At 40.4% G+C, this 27,416-nt stretch overlaps 2 protein-coding genes across 5 annotated transcripts in view; one reads left to right on the forward strand and one right to left on the reverse strand.

The window, feature by feature from the left end:
- The window catches only part of LOC148345993 (uncharacterized), a 49,278-nt gene extending 38,168 nt beyond the window's left edge, over nucleotides 1-11,110 (reverse strand). Inside the window, exon 1 of the mRNA XM_088325027.1 lies at nucleotides 10,994-11,110. The gene's annotated coding sequence lies outside the window, so the exon portion shown is untranslated. The remainder of the gene's footprint in view (nucleotides 1-10,993) is intronic.
- LOC148345994 (pleckstrin homology domain-containing family G member 1) overlaps nucleotides 1-27,416 on the forward strand; it is an 86,840-nt gene that overhangs the window by 31,113 nt on the left and 28,311 nt on the right. Inside the window, exon 1 of one of the 4 annotated variants that reach the window (XM_088325023.1) lies at nucleotides 3,006-3,198. The exons of 2 other annotated variants lie outside the window; for them this stretch is intronic. Coding sequence is in view for 1 of the 2 variants with exons in the window: in XM_088325022.1 (XP_088181148.1) it covers nucleotides 11,371-11,380 (10 nt within the window). In the remaining variant the exon portion in view is untranslated. Of the gene's footprint in view, nucleotides 1-3,005; nucleotides 3,199-11,056; nucleotides 11,381-27,416 lie in introns of those variants that run through there. One more of the 4 variants, XM_088325022.1, reaches the window with a different exon arrangement.

The raw sequence follows: 27,416 nt of genomic DNA on the forward strand, positions 1-27,416 counted from the left end.
CGAAAACATTTAAGGGCGTCCGTCATTTTGACGACTTGATCATTGGGCCATAATCCACAGCAGCAGTAGTAGTACGTCCTTAAGAGTCTTTGGGACGAATGATAATATAGATGTCTGACGTTCATTACTTTTGCCAGGACAGCTTTTTAAATGTCTGATCAGCGTCGAGGTCCCAGTCTTTTTGCTATCGTATGCGAGCAAATTGCCACATTGACACTCAGCGAAGCCAACGCAAGTCTGTGTATCATTTTCTACTATCAATTTGAAATTGCTCCACACTTGACTCTTACCAGAGTGCGTTTTCCTCGTCAGTTCTCCTCTTTTGAGTTTATCCTTAACTTCTTGTTGGTCCGACTCCATATCGGGGATACCAGGCCAAAATCACGCGAATTTGCGGAGGGGAAGATTATTAAGAGGACAGCATTCACGTCACGTCACGTGCACAGAGCATGCTCTGGCTCCGTTAAAAGCAATTACAGCTCCTTCTCCGTTTTATCCAAATTATTTATTTTATAACAAGTATTCCTTGGTCTAGTATCCATACATAGTTTAAGTATATATTTTTAATGAACATTTAACACATTATTAATTAATTTAAAAAAAAAAAAAAAAAAAAAAAAAAAAAAAAAGCAGGACCGAACCCGACCCGACCCGACCGTATGACTGACATTTCAGGCCCGACCCGGCCCGAAATTGCCTCGGGTTCGGGTTCGGGCTCGGGCCATAAATCTTAGCTCTAGCAAGGACTGATTAGAGGATAGAAGAGAGGCAGAGAAAAGGGGTTGGTGATTGAAAGGAAGGGAATTGGGAAAAAAGGGGCAAAACAGGGGGGCGCGTTACGCAGAGACAGACATCCGACGGGGGAGTCGGCGCTCCAGAGAGGAGCCGGTTCCCTTTGCTACTGTAAATAATAGCCCCTGCTTGAGTTGGAAGGCCTTCACGGCTCCTTTTGTGCGCCGTGACATCTTAGGTTCCCCAAAGATGGGAGAGCAGGGCTCAAGCTTGGCATGGGAACTGCCTGGTATTATGAATATGAGGGAAATTAAGCCCAGCTAGGTCAAAGGGAAGCTGCCAAACTTACACTCCTGCCTCTTTATCCCACTAAAACCCACACAGGCGGGAGACCAACTTAGAATTCACATAGCCGTTCTCACCCGTGGCTTTATTGAATTAGATTTCCAACAGGTCTGCCTTCAAACTGGTTCTCAAATCCGTATTATGTACTACAAAAAAACTGGTGGTATTCACAATATCAATGCAGTGGAACCACCAAGGGTGAAGGCAATTTGTTCCAGGACCAGTTCAAGGGTCAAATGATTAACTGCTGCCACGATTTTATTACTTTATCGCAAAGAACTCGTGACTCATGACGGGACACTCAACGGTGACAAGGATCGAACCAGAGAGGTCAACATTTCCTCCGCAGGATATCCGAGATGTCAGACGATACAGTCGACAAAATCAACCTCGGTGATGAGGTAGTCACTTGGTGTGATTCACCTGCCTAATGATTCGGCATCCTGTTTGATAGCTTCATTTGTAAACAACTAAATGACACATTCAGGAAATAGGGTGGAGCGGCCAGTTGATTGTTCTTCCTGTTGTTTTAAGGAACAGTTCGCAGCTTATGATTTGTGTCATTGGACACCCGGAGGACGTGTTGGTTGAAAACAGACCTTTTAGAGAAGGCATGACCAAGCTTTCACAAGATAAGGGGAATAAATTCAAATACAATATCGCTCAATCAGAAATAACTGTTCAACCAAGATAGCATCATTAATAGCCTCTTTTCATACAAAAGGGTAAAGTGGAATGTATAGATAGATAGTAAGGGTCTGTTGAAATATGGACAGTTTTTCATGTTATCAGAGAAAAGCAGCGATATGTTCGGTAGGATGCCAAAATCAGAAGGATCCGTTTTTTTTTTTACCAAGTTTTCGTAATTTTCTGCTTTTTATTTCATTTCAAAGTGTGAGAGGAAGTGGATAAGTACTAATGGTTGCTGATTGTTTTTTAGGTTTTGGTAGAAAAAAACAATAAGATCAATGTGATGCCAAAAATTTGCTCTTCAACCAAGATAGCATCATTTTCCACTTTTTCTTCTATGTAAAAATGTGAAGTGTATAAGTACTAAAGATCTTTTGAGTTGTTAACAGGGTTTCCAGGTTTTGGGAGAAGGTACAAAGGGTCTATGTATGTTTGCAAGTTTTTGCATGGTTTGGGATAACACCCTGCCCGTAACCTGAATCTCGTCTGTTTATGACGGTTACCCCAATTCCAGAATGCCAGAGTCTCTGGACTCTTAACTATGCGCTAAGGGAGTTGTCACTGATGCGTTTAAGAGGTCTTCCAGCAGTCAGGTTAACAAAGGTCAAGGTGTGACACCATCTGTAATTACACAGGGAACATGTGTGCTTTTGTTTATACTCGGGACAAATGTTAGGAGACGCTTTTTCCGGGTCAGCATAGGGGAGGAACCGCAGCTTCAGTTTCGGGGACTTTCCTCTGTCCGGCTCGGTTCACAAGGCAGAACAATGACCAAATGACTCTCCCAAGTAAACTCACTGCGATCACAAGCGTGTAAACACTTGATCCCAGCAGGATGCTCAGGAAACCTTCAAACTGGGTCGACCTGACCTTTCCCCCAAAACCAGTTCCAGTGGCACCATCGGTTTTTCATTGGTTTCTAATTGACCCTTCAGTTTGCAGAACCAGAGACCAGTTCAAAAGATCAGAAATCACTTTGGCAGCACGCCCTCCTTTCTTATCCTCTTCAAAATGACTCGGAGCTGTAAATCTAGATCACCCCCATCGCATTTTAGGTCAGCTGCCCACCCGAGTCTTTGCAGCCATCCCCTTAGGGAGGAGAGTGCGAAGGCCAGTTGGCAAGACGAAGTGAGAGGGGCCAATCTTGCGGCAGTAATTGGTCAGGAAATGGGCTGCTCGGATATGTTAGCTCCTCTCGAACCCCGCCTCTCCCTCCTTCCAGTCAGTGAGCAGTCAGTTTGGTCCCCGATCCATCCGTCCCCCTCCCTTGATTTTTCAGTAACTCGCGGTGTCTTTCTCAATTGGATCTGACCTCATCCAGGTGTCGCATTTTCAAGAATGGTACTCCTTCAAACATGGGATTTACGGGTAAGGGGGTAAAGGGCTCCCGGTGTCCGAATCGAGGCTAGTCCTGGGAGTGTTCACCCGGAGGTAAGTGTGGACTTGTCATTTTCTCTGGGGTTTGATTTCCGTCTTGCAGTACTAAGAGTGGTTTTCTAGTGGAAAATTGTTTCATTTAGTCGAGTCCAAGTCTAAATATAGTTCCTAACGGTATCAAAGCTTCCAAGAATGCAGTGAAGAACGACTTTGTGTAAGAAATTGACACTATAGTAGTCTTCAAGATATATACACAATAGCCTGTGTTGTAATAAAAACCCAGTAAGTTTGTTTTCTACCTCTGCCAGACAGAAGCAGGGTGGATGACTGGTTAGCATGTCACAGTTCAGAGGTTCTGGCTTTGATTACAGCTACTCGCCTCCCTGTGTGGAGTTTGGATGTTCTCTCTATGCACGATTGGGTTTTCTCTCACACTCCAATTCCTTCCTTGGTTATTGGTTGGACCAAATTGTCCCTAAGTATTAGTGAGTGTGTGATTGGTTCTAGGGTGTGACCAATCCAGGTTGTCCCCTTCCTACTTCCAGAAGATCGCTGGTATAGCCTCCAGCACCCCTGCAACCCTAGGAAAGACAAACGGCTTGAAAAAGAATGAAAAAGTAAAACGGAAATTAGAGCAGAGGTAGGCGAACTTCTTGATCATCATCAGGTTAAAAAAATTGGCAGAGGGGCCAGGCTAAGTAAAATATTGGCCTGGGGATGTACCAAATATAGGGTACAGAACTTTGTACGATTTGTTGGCCACTCAGTAGAATCATTAGATTTTTTTGTATCTACAGATACATAAATTTGATCAGATACACCGGCAATACAAAAGAAATAAATATTTTGCCGGCCTATCCAATCCTTATGTCAATAGACCATTTAATCAGGTTTTGAAACACTCAAAATTCAAATGAAGTAATATATTATGTCCCTTTTAAGCATTACATTTGATAGTATGCATTAAATAACTCGAAGAAGGGCTAGCTCAGTTTTTTTCTTGGCATGGAATTTGATATGTATCTTGGTAAATGCAATAAATGAATACATTTCAAGTACAAAAAACTGTAGCCAGCTATTTGACTTTCGGCCTTGAGCGCAGTACTCATGAATGCTTCCTGAACGACAGACTAAGGGACACGTTTTCTTTAATATGACCACCGTATATTAACATTTTCAGTTGGCTCGCAGGATATAAAAGCCTGGCAGGTAGTGGCCCGCTGGCCGTAGTTGGCCCTCCCCAGATTTAGAGTGCACAAGCGTCCCAATTTTAGTAAAGTGGGACATCAAGCAATTGGGACATGCACCAAAGGGGGTTTATTATTGAAAACAGAAGCCGACACCACGGTAGTTACTTTTAACGTAACATTCAAGCACTTTCCGTGGAAGAATTTGTTTTCTGTGATTAAACTTTATACATGGTTACTTTTGAATGCAAAAAAAAAGCCCCTCGCCCTTCTTCCCTGCTGGAATCCTTTTCCTGGAGCAGGACCCTCGTCCTGCATTTCTAATCTCGGGCCAAACACAGTTTCCTCGACGTATCCGCTACTGTATACACTCAATATTGCACACATTTTCCTGCTTTAAGCTACAATATACCCACAGGACCACCCTTGTGAGTTACAATAGCATTCATGTGCTGTTGTGTGCATTTTCCACACGATTGCCGGACATTCCTCTTCGGACTCTCCTTTTAACTGAAAATTCGTGGAGGTGGGCGGCAATACTCCCAAATTCCTGAACTTGTTTCGGCACTGAGAGGAGACCGCCTCAGGGAATACCGTCCGAGAATCTGAGAAAGGGGAAATCAATACTGGACGGGAGCGTTTAATGAATTCCTTAACCGATGAATCATATTAACTCTTCTTCCAAGAGTGGATCAGGTTTTGTTTAGTTCCACAAAGACCGTGAAAGATAGTGTTACGATTAGTGGATGCGAACCCAAGCGCGGACATAACGTACGGAGTTCATGACAAGAGTATATGTTTTTGCCTTTCCCTTTAGCATTACTGATAATCCTCGGATCCATAGTTGATGAATATGGGCAAGGTTGGGTAGGGTAACTTGATTACTTTCAATTACTTTTGGATTACCCCAATACCAAATATGCTAATAAAAGACAAAAGAAACTAAATATGAATAAAATTACTAAATTTTGTGCAGGCTCGGGGAATAACGGAATACATGGAACGGCAAAAATGATGTTGGCAAGCTGTTTGGATTTCTTTTCATTTTGTTTTTGTCGCATTTTATGTTAGAGATCAAAGAGATCAAAGCCAGGAGAGAAAGCTTACCACGTGTTGTGAGCCATAATTGTATTCATATTTAGTTTCTTTTGTCTTTTATTAGCATATTTGGTATTGGAGTAATCCAACAGTAATTGAAAGTAATCAAGTTAAAGTAACCCTACCCAACCCTGAATATGGGACAACAAACATAGGATCGTATTGCTTTCAAAAGCACACACGATGATGAACTGAATGAATAGAGAAAGGCATTGTGGGAGGGAGTACAGCCAATAGTATATCGGGATTGTCAGGATGCCATGACGCAAACTGATGGCAGATAAGCATCCTTACGAGACGAAACAATAGCAGACAGGCATCTAATAGACGTTACTTGCAAGAATACAGCAGAATTAGAAATTTACTTTTTTAGGCATACAAAATACTTTTTGTTTTCATTTAGTAAAATGACGTAAGGAGGGGTCGAAAAAACATCTTATTCATCACCAAAATGTGAAAACGGCGTAAGGCGGAGTCGCCAGTAGGGACCCTTAGCATTTAAATACAGTACAAATAATACTGCATGAACTGACTCAAGAAAAAAGCATTGTGGGAGGTAGTTCAGGTAATAGTTTGTCAGCATTATTTCAATGCTGTGATGCAAACCAATGGCAGAGCAGCATTTCATAGGATATCGACAGATGGCACACAAGCATGTTAGAGACGTATGAGCCACTTTTTGGTCATGTGAAATTATTTTTTTGTTTTTAAGTTTCAGTGAATATCATGTTTTTGCTTCACCCTTTAGCATCTCTGCAAGCCTTGGACCCATAGACCTCAATTACCGTTATAAGCACTAAAACTGGGTCTACACACACACAGTTGGCCCATTCAACTCTTTCTGTAGCGCACACACAGATTATTTATTTTCCAATGGCGTGGTAAACACGAGCCATAAAGCGTCCTCTTAGAAACGATGGGAGTGTGTGACGATACTACACATAAAAGAACGGATGCACAGAGAGCGCTGTGACTAATGACTTGGGATTGTGGGTGGTTGAGGGTCATTCATATACAGTTTCCCCCATTTGGAGACCCCTCACTGTGCTTGTCACAGGCGAGATGGATCATCCTAAGACACTCATCGTTTTGTAGTGTTTGAAACTCACAGGGCTCTTTTGTTGTCTTTAATTAATCAATCTTGTCATTGGGCGGAGTGCAGCCAATGATTATCTGTACTGTTTTGATGACTCTGTAAGGTTCTACTGTCTGCTGCCTTGCATTCAACAATTACAACGTAGTGTTCGTTGTTTACTTAAGATTAGACGTGGTATTCCAGAGTAAACATGTCCTCCAGACTGGGCAAACCAGCTGAGGATTTCCTGGGCTGTGTTGATGACTCTATGTAAGGTTATCTTGTCTGCAGCCATGTACTCAGCAAACTACAACGATTACAACGTAGTTTAAATTGCTTATTAGATAAGATGTGGCACTTCAGGATAAACATGTCCTCTAAACTGGGTAGAGAACTCCCAATGATTTTTCTGGGTTGTGATGTTTTGTCTCTCTGTAAGGTTCTAGTGTCTGCTGCTTTGCACCCAGCATACTGGAATGATTACAGTGTAGTGTACGTCGTTTACAACTTGATTAGACGTGGCATTCCGGGATAAACATGTCCTCCAGGCCAGGCAGAGTGCCGCTGATCATTTTCTGGGCTGTGTTGTTCCCTTTATATAAGGTTCACTGTCTGCTGCTGTGCACAAAGCATACCAGAACTATTACAAAATAGTGTATATATACATATATATATACATATATATACTGTATATATGTGTGTGTGTGTGTAAATGTATGTTTACAAATAGATTTGTCGTGACAAACAAGGATAAACGTCCTGCAGACTGGGCAGAAATCCGCTTATGATTTTCTGGCCTGTGTTGATTATTCTCCATAAGGTTCTCCTGTCTTTTGCCACGCATATAGCATACTACAGCGATTACAACTTAGTGTACATTGTTTACGACGAGACACACGTGGGACTCCAAGATAAACATGTTCTCCAGACTAGGAAAAGAGCTGCCGAGGATTTCCTGGGCCGCGTTGATGACTCTCAGTAAGGATCTTCTTTATGCTGTCGTTCACCCAGAATTACTACAACAATTATAACATAGTGTCCATTGTTTACAAGATTAAACGTGGTACCCCAAGATAAACATGTCCTCCAGACTGAGCAGAAAGCCACTGATGATTTCCTGGGCGGTGTTGAAGACTCTTTGTAAGATTCTTCTGTCTAGCGCCCTCGGCATACCACGTTTGTACATAGTTAAACATGCCCTTCAGACTGGGTAGGGAGCAGCCAATGATTTTTAACCAAAATCCACCCAAACTGTTGTAATACACTGAATGAGTGTTTTATACTTCAAGGTGTTCATCAATTAGACCCCTAATAGATGTTTTAGAACTCCCAGATTTTTACCGGCGGTATCGTTTTTGAACCTTCCACCAATTACTCGACCTTTGTTTACGTATTTAGGACAACATCCTCCAGGGATCGCACACAGGCCATCAGATAAGTGGAGTTTTTGTCAGTTTTCTGTCATCGACCGGTCGCGCTCCACCAAATGGGGGCGTTTGGACTCCGTGTTTACCAAAGTTCCAGTTGCTCATTACGCCTGGGGGGGAAGGCGTTTGGATTTCGCCTATAGCTTTAGGGTCTTCGCGGGTCACTGGACCCTAAGGTCATTCCACCGGGGTCGTGCTTCTTGGGGTCCCAGGAATAGTCGAGAGGGATTGATTTTTGTATCGGTAGGGAGCCGTGGGGGTGACCCCATGCTGCTGGGACTCTCCGTCCTTGTCAACACTTAGGCCTCGGACTTTTCTTCGCCTTAAAGGGACATAAGCTGCTTTTCTTCCTCTTGTTGTCAAGCTAATGCCGCTCGATGCATGATTGCTCGCAGTATGAGCTAGATAGCAGCCTATAATATCTAGATCAGACCAAGTCAAAATGATCTACCAACCTTAGGAAATGGAGATTCAAGAGCAGTCTAGCCTTCAAAATGGTGTCCCAATCTGTGGAATTCAATGTTCACAATATTTCCCAATGCACGCTTGAATATATCAAACATGTTTAATTAAAAATAAAAGATATGCAATACAATAGTCAAATTATAATAAGTGTCGACTCCATGACTCAATTAAAGTCAGGTTTTTTTCGTTGCCAATGTTTTTGTCCGATGATTGTGAGAAATAAGTGACACCGTATCGCTGTAGTGCAGATTGATTAATTGGTACTTAATCTTGGCAAATACAGTACATCCATTGGTGTTAATAATCAAACATACAATTAAATAGCACGATTCAGTTTCCTTTTTTCATACCGTTAAAGTAGTAAATGTAGTCATTTAATAAAAACCTTTTTAGTGCCTAAAATCTGCTGTGTTTATTGTAATTAGGCTAACTCAAGGGGGAAGGGTTCAACTATTCAATGATCATGACCTTTTCATGCAAAAAGTACCAGAGCGGTATCAATTGATACTTCCATGTATTTACCTGGATCGAATCAATAACAAAATTCCCAGTATCCCCCACCCCTAGCTTAAAATTCATAAAAAGATAGGGGTCAGGGGAGGGATTTCTTATGTGAAACCTTTTCCAAACCAACAGCTGCTTTTTGTTACTAACTAGCGCAAAGAGCACCGAGTTTGATAAAAATTTCTGAAATAGCAACTTGCTATTAAGATGGCTTGCTAAACAGCTAAAAATGTAGCATGATAATTGGCTAAAAAGGTTAACATGTCAAAAAACTGAAAGGGGGTTAAATAGCTAGTTAAAAGAGTAAAACTAAGTAGCCAAATAGAAAGCTAAAACGAGACAGCTAGCTAGAAAGGAGGCCCAATTTTCTAGCAAAAGGGTCAAATGTTAGCCAGATTGCATGCAAAAATATAAAAAGCTAGCTAGATAGCTTCCTAAATAGCAAAAAATATAGCAAAGATAGCTAGCTACAAAGCTAGCCAGATAGCTAGCAAGAAAAATGCACATTTTTTACACATTCGCTTTATTAAACCCATAAATTGGAATTCAGTTTGTTATATGTCCTGTAAAATTAATAAATAAAAACATGAATAAATGAATGGGTGTAATACATGAGGCAATTCTGATTCTGTTATAGTAAATGGTCTGCATTTATATAGCGCTTTTCAAGTCAATGAAGACCTCCCAAAGCGCTTTACAATGTGCTTCACACTTACCCATTCACACACACACCCACACACCAATAGGGAGTCAGCAGCCAAGCAAGGCGCCTACCTGTTTAATGGGGGTATTAGGGGTTCAGTGTCTTGCCCAAGGACATATTACACTGAGGAGACGGGAATCAAACCTGCGACCTCTTGATCCCAAGACGAGCGCTCTACCTCGTGAGCTATCAATTGCTTAAAAATAATGAGCAATACTTGGACAAACATTTTTTTATTTGGAATGTATTTACTTGGATTTTTAAAATAACAATTTATTGTGTTATCACTGTTAGTTCCAGGTTAATCATTAAAAATGCGTTAGACTCAGTCAACCAAGAAAAAAATGATTTGACTCAAAATTCACAATGACCCAACACTGCTGAGCTATTTTCAGAACAGGTCTGCGGGCACCCCAACTAACCTTGGGGTACCCTAGTGCCCGCGTGATCAAGGTTGGGGACCCCTGCTCAAGTGGTAGGTAACAGTCTTTACATTGAAATCACACAACACGGAGAGCATTCAATGGGGGGAAAGCGAGAGTTTAAAAATAATTAATATTTAGTGGGGGGGGGCGGACAACGCTCCGCTGTTAGCATCCATGAGTACTTCAGCAAACATAAGCACATTGCGTGTGTCGTCCTCTTCTGGGCATGCAGACAAGTTTTGGCGTTTACACAGGTGACAAAGTCGCATTTAGTAGGAAATGTAAACAATCTCACAAAAACATTGGATTTCACCCAAAAATTGGAACGGATTATTGATCTATGCAGTGTGGACCTAGCCTTAGATCTAATTAAACGGGGTCAGGGGTGGGCCTTAGAACAGGTTGGTATTACTTGTCCGAAGGCTTCTCTCCCTGTCCTCCTAAATAGTTTCAAATCCATTAATGTATTCTCTCCTTATTTTGAGTGTCTACTAAGCTCAAACTTAACACTTGAAGGGAAAAATGACCCATAAATGGGCAGCACAGCGGCGCAGTGGTTAGCGCGTGTGCGGCACAGTTCTAAGGTCTTGGAACCTACTGTGTGGGTTCAAATCCAGCTACCGGACTTCCTGTGCGGGGTTTGTATGTTCTCGCCGTGCTTGCGTGGGTTTCCTCCGGACACTCCGGTTTCTTCCCACATTCCAAAGACATGCATTTCATGTGGTTTCATGTCCAAATTGTCCTTAGGTGTGAATGAGCGAGTGAGTTGTCTGTCCCTGTGTGCCCTGCGATTGGCTGGCAACCAGTTCGAAGTGTCCCCTGCCCACTGCCCAATGATTGCTGGGATGAGCTCCGGCACCCCCGCGACCCTACTGAGGATAAGCGGTGCAGCTAATGAGATGAGAGATGAGATGACCCATAAATCAATTGGTTAATTGAAGACTGATTAGCTCAGGTGTACTCACCTGCTTGGTTAGGAACAAGTGTCCTCTGAGTCGTCGAATGACTCTTTTAACCTCATTTCTGTTCTCCCACACAGAGTTACCGTCGATTTAGGGAACTTGCAGAGAAAAAATGGGGGGGAAAACCTAATGGAGAACTCCTGTTCATTTTGTAGCTCGGTATTGCTGGGAAGGGAGGCGGAGTTTGGGGGAGGGAAAGGAGCAGAGGCCATTCAGAGACACACACCGCAACACTTTTAGACACACTCGTGAGCTCGGCGGCTGAAAAGCCAGGATGACGAGTCGAGCCGGGGCAAGATCCGCAGTAGCTGAGGAACAATGAGGGAATCTATGAAGGAAACTACGTGATGCACTAGGGAAGTCCTTGAGATCGTTCCACCATGCCGACTGGTGAGTAATATCATGCATGCATTTGCAGAACTGTTTCCGAATTTTGGGTTGGGTCTGTTTTTGAGGGTTTTTTTGGGGGGGTACATTGGTCCTCAGTTGACAGTTGTGCTCCACAGCGACGGCTCAAACACACGTTCTTGTGTTTGTTTTCTTAGAGGAGGAGTTGAAAGGAGACTTTTTGCTTTCTAGCAGGTTCAATTCCCCGCTGGGGAGGGCCGTTTTGGGCCTCAGGGAGGGGTTGGATTAATGATTTGATTCACCAGAGTGCAATCATTGCGTGCGGTCGACATTTGGGTTGGAGGATTTGAATTTGAAGGAATTGTTGCATCTGTGGCAAATACTAAAAGGTTACATCCGGAAAATCTGAAAAACTTTTGGAAGGGGTGTGGGAATCCGAAAACCAGAAAAGTAAAGTAAAATAAACTTAAAAAAACTTTTGCTGGGTGACTGTATCAGAAAACTCGGAAAAAGCAGATAAAATGCATTTGTAAAATACAGCAAGACAACAGTAAATTAAAAAAAAAAAAACGGTGGGGGGTGACTGAAATGTATATAAACAAAAAGTATTCAGAAAAAACTAAGTGGAGAAAAACAATATTAAAAAATATGTGAATCGAAAAAATAATCACAAAAGCTATAATACCAAAAAATCAAATATAAATAAAATAAAATATTCTGGCTGGGATGGGCTCCAGCCCCCCCGCGACCCTAATGAGGATAAGCGGTACGGTTAATGAGATGAGATTCTTAAAATAAATGGATGAACATAATCAGCAAAGCAATATAGAAAAATATTTAAATGTTATGAAGAAAAATCTGAAATAAATTGATAAAACAAGGGTAAAAGCACAATTTAAAAAATTCACAATCAAATCAATCAAAATATTACATAAAGTATAAATTACATTATTCTTATTTGTTATTTTGTAATTAGGGATCTAAAGCATACTAAAGAATGTAAAATTAATAATATCGAAATACTATGAAAATATAAAAAAGGATAAAATGACAACCTATTCAGCAAAATTTATAAAAATAAATGAAAAATATTAAAATTATTAGTGGATAAAAAAACTATATGTATAGAGTTGATCAAGAAAAATATTCAGAAATTAATCATGAAAATATTACAAACGCGAGAAAAATGAAAAAGTAATCAGAAAATACATGTAAAAGATTTATATCTTTTTTTCTGTAATTCACGTAACGGCAGCGTACTTCAATTATTTCAAAAATTAGGTTTCCATATATGGAAACAGGAGCAAAGACAAAACAAACAATTAAAATGATTTAAAATCTCTTATCTGCCTAAAATGTTGCTCCCACAATTTCATATTAAGCATGCTCAAAACTCAACAGAAAATTCACCAGACATCGTAATCTACTTAAATATTTCACGACACAATAAAGGTATTAAAAAAATGCTCGTAAACCCCAAAAAAGGACATAAGTAGCACCTAGGTGAAGTGATCTTGGCTCCCACCTATTTTTATACAGTACAGCAACAACGACCTCTAATTTCTACACATGGGGGGGATTAATAACGGAGGGGAAGGGATGGGGGGGCTGCTTTGAAACACATGGAGAGAATAAAAGGTTGAGAATGTTTCTTCTTTTTAAGCGTAGTCCTCAAACGCTTTTATGAGTCCAACGGCTTTCAACTCTGGGAGAGGGCGCTTCCTCTCACTGGGAGTGTTGGGATGCCATTCTGCAGCCTGTGACCCAAATTAGAGCCTATGTGGGGGGCAAAGGGGGTGTACAAATGGCTAAGCAAAAAAACAGGGGTTGTAATTACTGTTTGGGGCAAACTATTTGCTCCTGAGGTGATGGAGACAAAAGCGAGCCCACCCTCAAACTCGCTCTACCACCTATTAATGCTTCACCCACTTAAAGGTATTCCAAAGCAAAATATATATTTTTTCCAATTAGGTACGAAACGTGTAGCGTTCCTATCCAGAGTCATGCAAATATGTTGCAAAATATTTCAAATTGATGTGACCCATCTTGCTTCTTTCTTCTAGAGCAGGGGCGTCAAACTCATTCTAACTGGGAGCCACTTGCCAGAATAAAAATATCACAAGGGCCAGATTATTAGATTAAAGAATAGTTTAAAGAGAAAGGGAAAGAAATAGAGGGAGAAAAAGACGGAACATGGAGAGGGAGAGAGAGAATGAAGGAGAGAGAGTGAAATAGAGATCTCAAAAGAAAAAGTAGGAAAAAGGGAATGAAGGAAATTAGAAATAATCTGAAAAGAGAAAGAAACTACAAAAAGAGTAAAGAAACAGAAAGAGACTGATAGAAGGAGAGCAAGAGAAAGACAGTGAGAAAAAGAAAGACAAATATAGAGAAAACCAAATTGGAAAAAAGGGAAAGAACGAGAGAGAGGGTGAAAAGGAGAGTGATAAAAAAGAGTGGTAGAAAGAAAGACAATGAAAAAGAGCAAAAGGTGATAAAAAGAGTGGGAAAGGAAAAAAATACAGCTCCAATTGCTTTGTGAGTGGTGCATGGCTTTGGTGACATTTAAAACTGAAGCCCTTTTTTTCTCTTGTGCTTCTCAGCGTTGTCTCCCAGGCCAGACTAAAACCCTTGGCGGGCCTGATCCCTGCCTACGGGCCGCATGTTTGACACCTGTTTTCTAAAGCTGTGACGTCATTGAAGGAACGCAATACTTACAAAGTTACGAATCCCATTAACACAACATGCGAGGCCAGCTCCAAAACATTTGTAGTGAACTTAGTTGTAGAACTTGTAGTGTAGTTGCATACCACTTATTTTTGCCTGAAAGTAGGCAATAGGGGCTTTTCGTTTGTGTTTTTCGCCGCTTGAGTTGGCATAATTTTGTCCGGCTAGCTACCCGTTAGCTTCGGGGCTGCCGATGGCTTTTCTGTTTTGTTTGCTGCTGGATGGCGCTCGTTGGCTGCCTACTGTGTGTTGTTTGACCAGTTAGCCTGGCTTGTGTCTGGGTTTGTTTATTCCTGGCCGGTGTTCTGAAAATCCTTCCTCCCCATCGAGATGTCTTACCAATACCCAGCCTCGGCGTGTTTTTGGTCATGCGGCCTCCTCTCGTTGATGGGTTCTGGTTAGCCCCCGTTAGCTGCACATGGTGTTGCCTGACCGGCTAGCGAACTAGCCTGCTGTCTTTTTTGATTAAGTCCCAGACAGGTTCGTGTTTATCTCTTGCTATTTTTGTTCTTGGTTCCCTGTTGGCCTAGCTGTTCTCGGAATCTTTATGCTCGGCAAACTTTGCGTTTTTTGTTGCTCACTCATGGTAAGCCCCCGTTAGCTGTGTGTTATTTTTTCCAGTTAGCCCTGTTTTGTGCAGATCCCCCTTGGTTCTACCATTACTGCATGCTTAGGGTCCTGGTGTTCCTCCGATGACATCACAGACAAGACATGCTTCAAAATGCATTTTCTCAGAAAATAATTGGAATATAACGATAAAATATATAGACATTTTATGCGAAAACCATGAACTATTTCCTCACATTTTGAATGTTTAGGAATTCATGATTACGGTAATCCCTTATTTCTTTGCGGGGGTTGCAATCCAAAAACGTTCTGCGATAGTTAAAACCTGTGAAGTACAAATCTTGAATTATTACTCAAGAACAATTTCAAGTATTTGTTTTACAAATGAAAATAATGTAAGTTTTATTTACAAATAACTTTTGTACTGTCAAATTATGATTTAAAAAATATCCTTCCTGGTTTATTACACAGTTGTAAAGATTAAGGAACCGATCCGTTTTACACGATACTTTGCCTCCATCATGTGGACATGGAAAACTGGATATACCTTGCAGTTGTGTCCTACAGAAACTATATATTCTTTTATCAAACAGGCGCCAGAGAGGCACGAGGGCGCGCCACAAACCCACATGTGGCACCAGAGCATGTTTAGCAGGTGGAGAGGTCCAAGTTTGTTGGCCATAGAACGCATCTCCTCATGAAAATCAGCAAGTAGTGAAACCACCATACAGTAATTGATTTCCTATACCTTGCAGCACCCCTCCCCCGTCACACTACGCCAGACAAGAGCAAACGATCAGCGCAAGGGATCATTTCGGTCCCGACAAAAAAGGCGTGCACAAAAACGTCAGGTGGTACCTGGGACAAAATAAAAAGCGAAAGTCGACGAGCTGATTAGAGAGTTCATGAGTCATTCTTGACCTTTATCATTCGCGGTGAAGGATAAACGAAAACAACGCATGTAGCCGATTAAGGGTAAAAACTTGAAGCAGGTTTTTGGGTCACATGAGTTATTAATTATGGTTTTATTGCGAATAAAAGTTCATTTTTTCCAGATTTAATGAGCTCCAGAAGGGCTCAAAGTGAAAGAATGTGTTTTTGCAAATGGCAGACAGTTAAAAAATATAACATTTAAAAAAAATTCAAAATGAGGGAAAAAAATACCCCAAAATTAGACAAAATTATACACGGTTAACGGATTCTTAACCATGTGGGTCGTAGAGGCTGCATTTCGTGTAGTGTGTCTTGGATAAGTGCAGCCTGGCGTTACCTGTTCCTCTTGAGGCCAGTTTTTTAGGCAGGCGTTTATTCCCCCACATGAAACGGATAGTACCGGTTACCATTAGCAGGAAAAGCTTCCTGATCTGGCTCAGATACAGCACCTTCATCATCCGGTCGCTGTCGATTTTAATGGGATGAGCCTTATCTCCGCATCGACGGGCAGCGACGTAAATTATGATACCGGGGAAAACTATTTTGCTTTGGAATAATGAGTACCACATTGTACATTACACATTGCATTACTTGTTTGTGAGTTTTTCCTTGCCCTCATGTAGGTTTTAGATCAGGGGATGGGGTAATAATAGTCTGTGGTTTGCAATAACCTGTGCAACCCTTTGAGACTCTTTGTGATTAAGGGTGTCACAAATAAAAATGACTTGACTTGTGGCTTTCAAACTTTGACTGATGTCTAAATGTTTCTTTTTAGTTTATCTCTCTCACATTGGATATGCATTTACGATGAAAATTTCAGACCCCTCCATGATCTCTAAGTGGGAGAAATAGCAAAATAGCAGGGAGTTCAAATACTTATTTTCTTCACTAATATATATAGTGAATGCATACACAGAATATAAAAAGGCAATTCGTCTCCCAGTTAGCCGAAAGTAGAAACCGTTTTACAACTCGAAGCGCCAAAATATAACAGCCCCGCCCCCTGCCTTTCAAACCCCGCCTCCTGCCTCCGTCCTGTGAAATCCCAAGTGACAATTTAAGGTCCTTAGCGTCGGTCCGCATCAAGCCTGTGTCTTTATCACAGGACAAGAGGGAGGGGGGTGGGGTTTCTCTCTCGCTTTCTTTGCTTTTTTGCTTTTTTTTTTTCGTTGTTTCTTTTTTGAGTTTTTATTTTTTTGTTGCTTTTTTTTTCCCTTTCTCTATTTCACCCTTTTTCCATCTCTTTCCATGTTTCACTTTCTTTTTCATGTTTTTTCCCTTTTACTTATCCTTTTCATGTTTTCTTTTTATTAGTTTCTTTTTCCCTGGTCTCCCTTTTTTCCCCTTTTTTTCATTGTGTTTCTTTCTCGTTTTTTTGGTGCTTTTTTTCCTTTTGTTAATCCCTTCTTTTTCCATTTCATTCCATTTTTTTACTTTTTTCTTTTTACTTTCTCTTTTCCCGTTTTTTTTTCACTTTTACTTTTTTTTTTTCATGTTTTTCTTCTGTTGGTTTCTTTTTTCCCTTTCCCCTCCTTTTTTATCCAATTTTCTCTCATCCTTTCTGCCCTTGTTTTCCCTTTCCCCTTCTGTAATTTCTTTTTTCAATTTTCATTTACCTTTTTCCCTTCTTTCCTTGTTTCTCTTTTTCTTTATCACCCCCTCTCAACTATTCGTTTCTCCTTTCCTTTTCCTTTTTTTTCTGTAGTGAAATGAAGTGATCTGCATTTATATAGCGCTTTTCAAGTCAAGACTTCCCAAAGCGCTTTACAATGTGCTCCACATTTCCCAATAGCGGCCTTGCAGCCATGTAAGGCGCTAACCTGCTTATTGGGGGTATTAGGGGTTCAGTGTCTTACCCAAGGACACTTCGACATGTAACACGGAGGAGCCTGGAATCGAACCGCGATCACTTGGTCCCAAGATGAGCGCGCTACCTCCTGAGCCACTGCCGCCTCTTTTGTTCTTTCTTTCCTCCTTTTTCATTTTCTCAACTTTTCTTATTCCTTTTTTCCTCCCTTGTTTTCCCTTTTCCTCTTGAAAAATATTACTATGAAAATACTTCAAAAATACTTTCACAGAAATACTACCTTGAAAATATTTCTAGAGAAATATTACAAAAATACTCTTACAGTAATGCAAAATTACTACCACAATTACTACTACAGATATATTACAATATATATTCTACGAAAAGAAAACGACAGCAATACTAAAAAAATACTACTGTGGGAATAATACAAAAATACTTCAAAATAAGACTACAGCAATACTACAAACCCAAAAAATACCACAAAAGTACAACTACAGTAATACTACAAAATACTACTATGGAAATACTGCAGATACAACATGGAAATACTTCAAAAATACCACTATGGAAGAACTTCCAAAATACCTCTACAGTAAGACTATGATACCAAATTAATACTACAGAAATATTACGGCAGATATACTAAAATATAACTACTGTATTACTACACAAAACTACAGAAATACTACAAAAATCTGACTGCAGAAATACCACAAATTTACTTAAACAAATACAACTACGAGTAATACTACCGAAATAATGATAAAGTTTGGTCCTCAAAGCAGGCACCTAATATATTTGCTTCAATACCAATTTATTTAAAAACAAATATAACATGTACATTAAAGATATGTCTAAATCTCCAGGATCGGCCCCATGGCCACATTTTTAACCCAGTTGTATCTGTCCGTGTATAGTGTAAGTCCACTTTTTTTCTATCTTGGGTTATTTTTTTTTTCAGCTGCGTTCAGTACCATACCGTTAAAAGCAACATGCTAGCTTAGCGGTCAGTCGGTTGACAACCGATGTCGATTGCTACATTTCTAACTCGCACTTGCTAGCTCACTCGTGTTCATATGGGCACGCGTGTTTCTCGGTGGTCCTCGGCGTGTGTATTTTTACACAGTAAAGTATACGCTTGGTCCGACCCAGACGGAATGCCGACGGGCATCGCGGTATCGTATATACTTGTGCTAGCCGCAAACTGAGGTGTTACTTTAGCAACAACCTTTTTTTCTTTTTTTTGTGCTATTTTAATAATTTGGCGTGGCCGATTTTTTTTTTTCAGGTGGTAAGATACTCAACACAGATACTAGATACCGATACCACGACTACTTAGTGTAAAATGATTCCAAGAAAGGAATTAAAAAGCCATTTATTATTCTTCTAATTTCAAATCCCCAGTACCTGATTATAGAACAGCCACGAGAGGGTATCCGACTCTTGTATCGGTGGACGATACCATAAGTTAAGGCTTCTATTGCTTGCCAAAATTAAGCAGTTTGCTATTGTTACTCCTGAGAACATTTTATTATAAGCAATTTATTCTGTTATTTCAACTTCCAAGTCACTGATTCTTGACCACTACTAGAGGGAAACATACACTAGTATCGGTAGTCAAACCAAATAACGATACCATAAAAAAGGCTTGTATGGCTGGTGCAATTTTTTTTTTGTTTGTTTTTAAATCTAAGGATGTTTCAATACCTCTTTTTTTCAGATTGATATCAGTACTAGCACTCAAACCTTAGTTACCGATAGCGGGTGCTGATATCACGAGTTAGAAAATGAATTGATTTGAAGTTTTTGATGTTCTATTTCTTCAGATACTTACAAAATAAGAGATAAATAAGTTACTAATATATTTCTAATTAAAAATATTTTCTCAACTCTCTACACTGTTTTTAAAGGTAGATTGTGTAATACATGACCACTAGATGGCACTATTTTGTCTAATGTGAATGAAACACACACATAACATGATATAGAGAGGGATTGGATACATTACTGTATATTGTTTTACTGTTGACTTTTTTTTGTGAGCAAAATATTTCAAGTTTATTTTACAGTGCGATGTTAAACACAGTTTACTCTTTACTTTTGTTGAGTGAAAATACTTGAAGTACACTGGCATATGTCTACTTGAGCAGTTGTCTTTCTAGAGATTTTGATTTCTAACTTAGAGTGAAACTCACTCGATATTGTTTTACAGTTGACTTTTGTAAACAAAATTCGTGAAGTACACAGACATATGTCTACTTGACAAGTTGTCCCAGGTTGTGAGAGTTGGATTTAATTCATCATACTTCCTTTATATTGTTATACTGCTGATTGTTATATTATTATATTTTTTTCTTGATTCTCTTTGCTTTTGCTCCAATACACAAACTCCTGCAAGGAAAGAGTCTCAACTTGCACATTAGGGCCCTGTTTTAAGCACACAAATTGATATTTAATTTTGTAGCACTACTGTAGTTGTATTCATGTTGTATTTTTGTAGTATATCTGCAGTTTGAGTTTGGTAGTGTTTTTGTAGTATTACAGTTTTATATTTGTAGTATTGCTTCAGTAGTAACTTTGTAGTATTTCTGTAGTATTTTTATAGTATTTGCATTACAGAAAACACTTGTGGTTTAGTTTATCCATAAAATTGGTCATAGTGATACTGTTTTATTTTTATAGTATTTCAATCTTAATATTTCTGTAGTAGTATTTTTGTAGTATTAGTCATAGCATTGCTATTGATATATTTTGTATTGCGGTATTACTGTAGTGGCATATTAGTAGTATTTCTCGAATTATTTTTGAACAATGTCCATTGTAGTATTTTTGTTGTATTTTTGCATTACTTCTGTAGCAGTATATATATTTTTTTGTATCACTGCAGAGTACTATTGAAATATTTCTGGATAAATATTTTTTGTAATAGTATTTTTCTACTCTTGTAGTGGTATTTTTGTAATATTTCTGAAGTATTTACATTTTTGTAGTATTTCTATTGTAGTATTTTTGTCGTATTTCTTTGGTAGTTTTGTAATATTACTGCTGTTTTTTGTTGTAATACTTCTGTAGTAGCATGATCTTATTATGGTAAATGGTCTGCATTTATATAACGCTTTTCAAGTCACTAAAGACCTCCAAGGCGCTTTACAATGTGCTTCACACTTACCCATTCACACACACACTCACACACCGATAGCAGAGCCAGCCATGCAAGGCTCCGACCTGCATATCGGGGGCATTAAGGGTTCATTGTCTTGCCCAAGGACACTTCAACATTTTACTCGGGGGAGCCAGGAATCGAACCTGCGATCTCTCGGCCCCAAGCGCTCTCTCTTCTGAGCTACTGTAGTGTTTTTTTCGTCGTATTTTTTTTAATTTTCAGAATGAAAGCAAAGTGATACATGAGGTCCCTGTTTTTAGTTTTGTAGTCATTCTGTCATTTTGTCATTTTTGTAGTATTTTAGATAGAAAGTATTGTTGTTGTAGACACACAAAAGGGCAATGAGGACAAAGTATTATTCATATTTTGATTTCCCCCCCATTTGGCAGGCCAAAATAAATGCACGCTGCATGTGGCCCGCGGGCCATAGTTTGCTCACCTCCGATTTACACAGATCGGGTTAGAAATAATCGCCTGGTGTGTTCGTGCGCCGTTCTCCGGTATGTACACCAGCCAATTCACCAGGGAGACGTGCCGGGCGGGGCCCAAACAGCTAACTGGGAAGGTCGCAAGCAGGAAGAAAACAGAAATCGGCAAAGAGAAAGGCTAATGTAGAGGTGGAAAAACTATGGCTCCTGGGCCACATGCGGTCCGTCAGGCTTTTTCAAAACGCTCGCCGACAAAAATGATCAAAACTGAATCGCACATAGAATTCTGAATGAAGTACTACTCTTAGAAAATAAAGAAACAAATCTTGGTGCCAACATTTTCCCATTTGTCTACAACAAATATTATGATAGAAATACTACTAAGAAATATAACGAAAGTACAACAAAACCACATATCAAATTTAGTGCTTATAAAAAGGGATCCAATATATTGGTTTGCCTTCATTCTGAAAATGAAAAATATAGAAATACAAAAAAATGTAGACATACTAATCAAGTAATACTATCATTGAAAAAATACTACTACAGAAATTTTACAACAGAAATATTTCAAAAATATTACTATGAAAATACGTCTACAGAAATGCTACCATGAAAATACTTCAAAAATACTTCTACAGAAATATTAAAAAAAATACCCCTACTAATACTATGATACAAAATGTCTTATACAGAAATAATACGACAGAAATACTTCTAAAGTACAACTACAGCAATACTAAAACCATACTGTGGTAGTAATACAAAAATACTACAAAATGAAACTACAGCGATACTACAAAATTTAAAATACTGCAATACTACAGAAGTACCAGAAAAGTACAACTCCACAGTAATACTACAATGGAAATACTACAAATGCAACTTAAAAATACTTCTAAAGAAAAACTATCTTACAAAAATACTACTACAGAAATACAACTAAAATAGAACTACTGCATTACTACAAAATTACTGCAGAAATACTACAACAACCTGACTGCAGGAATACCACAAAAACACTTAAAAAAAAAACTAATTGTAATACTATCAAACCAAATAGTGAGCTGATATATTTGCTTTAATAGGGAGTGTTTCAATACCAATTTGATGAAATTAATTTATTTAAAAACAAATATTAAGAATTATAACATGTAGATGTGAATGTATATTTATTCATAAGTAAAAATATATTGCAACGGTCTCCCTTGGCCGCATTTCTAACACAGTTGTATCTATCCATGTATAGCGTAACTCCAGTTTTGTCTATCCTCAAGTCCAAATAATTGCCCACCCCTGGGCTAATGTGAGTGTCATTATGCTTTTTGAGTCAGCGTTATCTCCGTGGTAATAAACTAGAGCACATGCAATAGTTGGAGTGATAAGCTGCAGGTTGTTGTTATTTTTATGAACGGGCAAAGGAAACGGCCGGTTAGCTATTAATATCTCTATTAGGAACAAAGTAGGTCTTTGTGCTTTGTACAATCGTGCAAGACTTCGATAAATGAGAAAAAGATGTTCTGAAACGGTTCCACTTCAGTTGCCGATTGTTAAACTAGCTGACGTCATTTATGGACTTCTTGAAGCACTGATGTAACTGCTTGCCAATAAATGGTATCAGTAAGGCTTTTTAGATTGAAGTATCGATATGAATGATACTAAAGAAAGCATTGGTATTTTGGGGATATCGAGTACAAAGACGAATGATCCAGGCAAACTCCGCCTTGCTTGCTGGAAAAGATTTATTGGTTGATTTATCCAGGATATTTCTATTTTATTTTTTGATTGCAGTTGTACACATCTATATGTAGTGCAAGTCCACAGTTGTATCTATGCTTGTATGTTGTGAGCCCACAGTTGTATCTATGCTTGTATGTTGTGAGCCCACATTTATAGCAATCCATATGGGTGTCACGGTTGTATATACTTATATATAGTGTAAGTCCACAGTTGTATTTATTCATGTATAGTGTAAGTTCACAGTTGTGTGTATATATATCCATGTATAGTGTAAATCCACAGTTCTACATATCCATGTATAGCGCAAGTCCACAGTTGTGTATATATCCATGTATAGCGTTAGCCCACAGTTGTGTATATATCCATGTATAGCGTTAGCCCACAGTTGTGTATATATCAATGTATAGCATGAGTCCACAGTTGTGTATATATATCAATGTATAGCGTGAGTCCACAGTTGTGTATATATATCAATGTATAGCGTGAGTCCACATTTGTGTATATATACTGTTGGAGAAATTGGAGGTCCGATAATCGAGAGAAAAGTCTTCTCATATGTGGATAAGGATGGACAGGAGCCAGCCCCGTTCGGAGGGAGATGTCACTTTATTGATTCGTCAATGGAGATCTCAGAGAGCTGGGAATATGACAATGTATTTAAAGCTGGTAGTGACGATTAGGCTTCGATTGAGTACACCCCAAAAGGCGGTCCTGTATCACGTATCAAGTACAGAGCGTCCCGTCCCTTGCACGCTATCTTCAAGGAAACTTAATGTCTGCCAAGAGTATCTTCAAGGATGTCTACCCGACCTTTTCCCACTACTGTAAGCAAGTCTTTCTAAATTTCTACATGTATGCAAATCTATTCTACATATGCAAGTGTATTTACCACAACAATACATGTATAGCGTGAGTCCGCAGTTGTCGTCGTCGTCGTTGAGTCACTCAAGGCGCCTAAGGTAATCCATAGTAGCGCCAGACTCGCTCGTGGGAGGCTCCGTAGTTCTCCGAGGGAGAGAGGGCTGCGACTGTCCTGTGCCGCCAGGCCTGACTGGGTGCGACCCAAGCAAACCAAGCAGACGAATCCTCTTAAGTCCTTAGTACGTTCGGACAGGCCGGTGCATGATTTATGGAAGCCCCGTAGGCAGGTAATACAGGTGATTGGGGTGTGGTCGCAGCGAATGGTTCGAAAGCACCACTGGCATTTGGACTGGGGGCCAGGGTTGCTCTCGAAGTTGCCCGCCCTAAGAATAACAGAGAGAGGAGAGTAGAAGAGAGAGAAAGAGAGGGACAGATAGAAAGAGAGAAAGACAGACAGAGTAAAATGCAAAAAGGGGGAAAAGAGAGTGAGAGAGGTGGGGAGAGAGTAGGAAAGAGAGGGATAGAGAAAATGAGAGACAAGAGTGTAAAGGGGGAAGAGAGAAAAAGAGACAAAGAAGGAGAGAGGACCAAGAAAGAAAGAGAGCGAGTCTGAGTGGACTGAGTTGGATTCGTAAGGCTCCCCCGGGAGAGAGCCCTTCGCAGGACACCGCGGGAAGGTTCCTAGTCTTTGTCCTGCTCCGCAGTTGTGTATATATATATCCATGTATAGTGTGAGTCCGTGGTCACATTTAAAACATCAGCTCATTTTTCTCTTGCGCTTCTTGCAGTATTGTCTTTCTGGCCGTATTCAAACCCTTGACGCGTCTGACCCGGCCCGCGGGCCGCCTCTTTGACGCCTGCGCTCTAGACTCCCTAATCTCGTAATACTCAGTCTCGATTGGTATGGTCTGGATTGGTAGAATGAGCAGCCAACTCATTGAAAAACCCATCTAGAACATTTAGCCAAGATTCTAAAAATACCCCATACATTTTCCATAGCAACTTTAGTAGGCGATAATATGTCGGCAGTTCGACTATGAGCATATCCCTTGGCGCAGTGCTAGCTTGGGCAGTTGCTGTTATCACTCCAACCCGCGAAACTCTGTAGACCGGACCGACAGGAGAGACTGTTGCCAGCTGTCAGTGTACCAGAGAACCTTCCGTGTTACCTACTAGAAAGGTGGCCGAGCGTTTCTTTTGAGGTTGCGCTTGGTTTGCCGTTTCATGTTTCTTTTTCTTTTTTCTTTTTTAAGGCGAGTGTGTGATCTGGGTGGCTTTGATGTGAGAAGGCCTCAAAGACTCTGCAGGTAGAGGGGAAGTGCAAAGGGCGGAGTGTTAGCGGAATACCGGACTTGCAGGGTTTTAAGTGAGCGTCTGGTGTTCAGAAGGATGGCTGATTTGGTAGTAGTTAGTTTAGTGTAGGTGCTGGTTTTTGTGCTCTCTACTGGAGAGTTTCCCGGTAACTGCTTGGTAGTTATGTCTTTAATGAAAATCCTGTACAGCAGACCCCTGGGTTATGGTAGTCCAGCCTTAGGATGTGGATACGATTTTTTTTTTTTTTTTTTTTTTTTTTAGCCCCACGTTACATCATTTTCCCCACTGTTTCTACATACAATGTGGAATAGGCCATTTTTCGCCTCTTTTCCCACTATACAACATTTGATGTGAAATACAAAATGTTGACGTTCCCTTGTTACAGCATTTTCCCCACTATGCGCCATGTAATGTCAAATACTGTCACGGTTGCCATGGCGCCCAGTTGGTCCCAGCCGGGTTCTGACGCGGTTGCCCACGGCGCCCAATTGGCCCCGCCCATGGACACTGGCTGAGACGCGTTGACTGATTGCTCCTTGGGAGTACTTAAACGCGGTCCTTTGAGCCGTTAGTTGTCCGAGCGTCTGTGAAACTTCTGCAAGACTCCTGTTAAACTCTGTGAAATGCTTAGTTCGGTGAATTTGCCTGCGTTTGATTCAGTTTTATTTTTGGCCTGATTCGTTTGATTTTGAGCACTCTTTTGTTTGGATTTCTTCCTTCGAGCATCGGATCGCGGGTGCTGCCCTTCCTCTTTCTTTCAATGAAATTGTGAGAAAACGTTATGCCATTCGGTCTATTTTGTGTGCTGGTCGCGACATATACATAAGTATATTATATATCGCTTATGTAGGAATGTGTACGATGGTCGCGGAAGAGGATTGAAATCCAAACAAAAGAGTGGTCACAATCAAACAAATCAGGCCAAAAATAAAACAGGTTAAAACTCAGGCAAATTCACCGAACTAGGCATTTCACAGAGTTTAACAGGAGTCTTCCCGAAGTTTCACAGAAGTATCACAGTCGCTCAGACAACTAACGGCTCAAAGGACCGCGTTTAAGTACTCCCAAGGAGCAATCAGTCAACGCGTCTCAGCCAGTGTCCATGGGCGGGGCCAATTTGGCGCCGTGGCCACCGCGACAGAACCTGGCGCCACCCGGCTGGACCAACTGGGCGCCATGGCATCCGTGACAAGTACGACAATATTTAATCCTCTCATTACGGCATTTACCCCACCATACGACATATAATGTGAAAAACATTTTTCCCCCTATAGGACATACCATGTGGAATAAATATTTACGGCCCCTCATTGCAGCATTTTTCCCTTTTTATACAGATATGGCAGTTGATGTTTTTCGGGCCTTATGTTAAGGCATTTTCCGCACTAAACAATATACGATGTGGAAAACAGAAAACGAAATTTGTATGGCGTTTTCCCCACTTTAGGGCATACAATGTGGAATACGCCATTTCCCGTCCCCTCAATACCGCATTTTCCCTATGATACAACATGTATTGTCTATTCTGACGTTATTTCATCCCCTCATTACGGCATTTTCCCCACGATGTTAAATACCTTTTTTGGACCTTTGTCAGGGCATTTTCTGTACTATACAACATGCAATGTGAAAAACTAAATATCTACGGCCCCTCTTTACGGCATTTTACCCACTATATGACATTTGAAACCAAATACAACATTATTTCGTCCCATCGTTAAAGTATTATCCCCACTGTGCTGTCTCATCTCATTAGCTGTACCGCTTATCCTTATTAGGGTCGCAGGGGGGCTGGAGCCCATCCCAGCCATCTCCGGGCAGTGGGCAGGGAACACCCTGAAATGGTTGCCAGCCAATCGCAGGGCCCACTGTACTGTATTATCCCTATTTTCCCTACTATACAGTATACGGTTAAGAGACCAAATCTTCGGCCCCTTGAAACTGCATTTTTTTACCTTGTGGAATACGGCTTTTGTTCGTCCCCTCGTTACAGCCTTGTCCCTGCTTTACGACATCAACAACAAATTATTTTGCGTGCCCTAAAACTTACAAAGTTCAAACTTTGCAGTGTTCGTGCTTGCGACAAGGTGCTTGTCTGCTATTCGTCGACATCATATAAAATGCTGTTCTTCTATTAGTCTGCGCCACGGCATCGCGAAAATTCCGATATTTAATAAGCTAAAGTCCCTGCCCCAGTGCCTTTCTCTTCTCCTTTCTTTCAGTTAGAATCAAAATATGCTTTGTTAAGGCTTTCTGAATCTGCGATAAATCTGTGTTTAATAACTATGGGTCCCAAGACTCAGTGATGCTAAAGGGAGAAGCAAAAACACGATAACCCTTGAAACAGAGCTTGCGATTATCAACAAAGATAAATGCATTGTAACCTCTTGTTAATGAATACGGCCATAACTGATTGTGATTCCTATCGTATGAGAATTCTAGTAATCCCATCTCAATGTCTCCGTCCAGCCGTGCGAGGCTGTGAGTTAATTTGGCACCGTCTCTGTGAAATTGTCTGCCAACACAAACCTGCCTGTC

The sequence above is a fragment of the Urocampus carinirostris genome, chromosome 20 (genome assembly GCF_059441175.1).
Source record: "Urocampus carinirostris isolate Australia breed hairy pipefish chromosome 20, RoL_Ucar_1.0, whole genome shotgun sequence".
NCBI lineage: Eukaryota > Metazoa > Chordata > Actinopteri > Syngnathiformes > Syngnathidae > Urocampus > Urocampus carinirostris.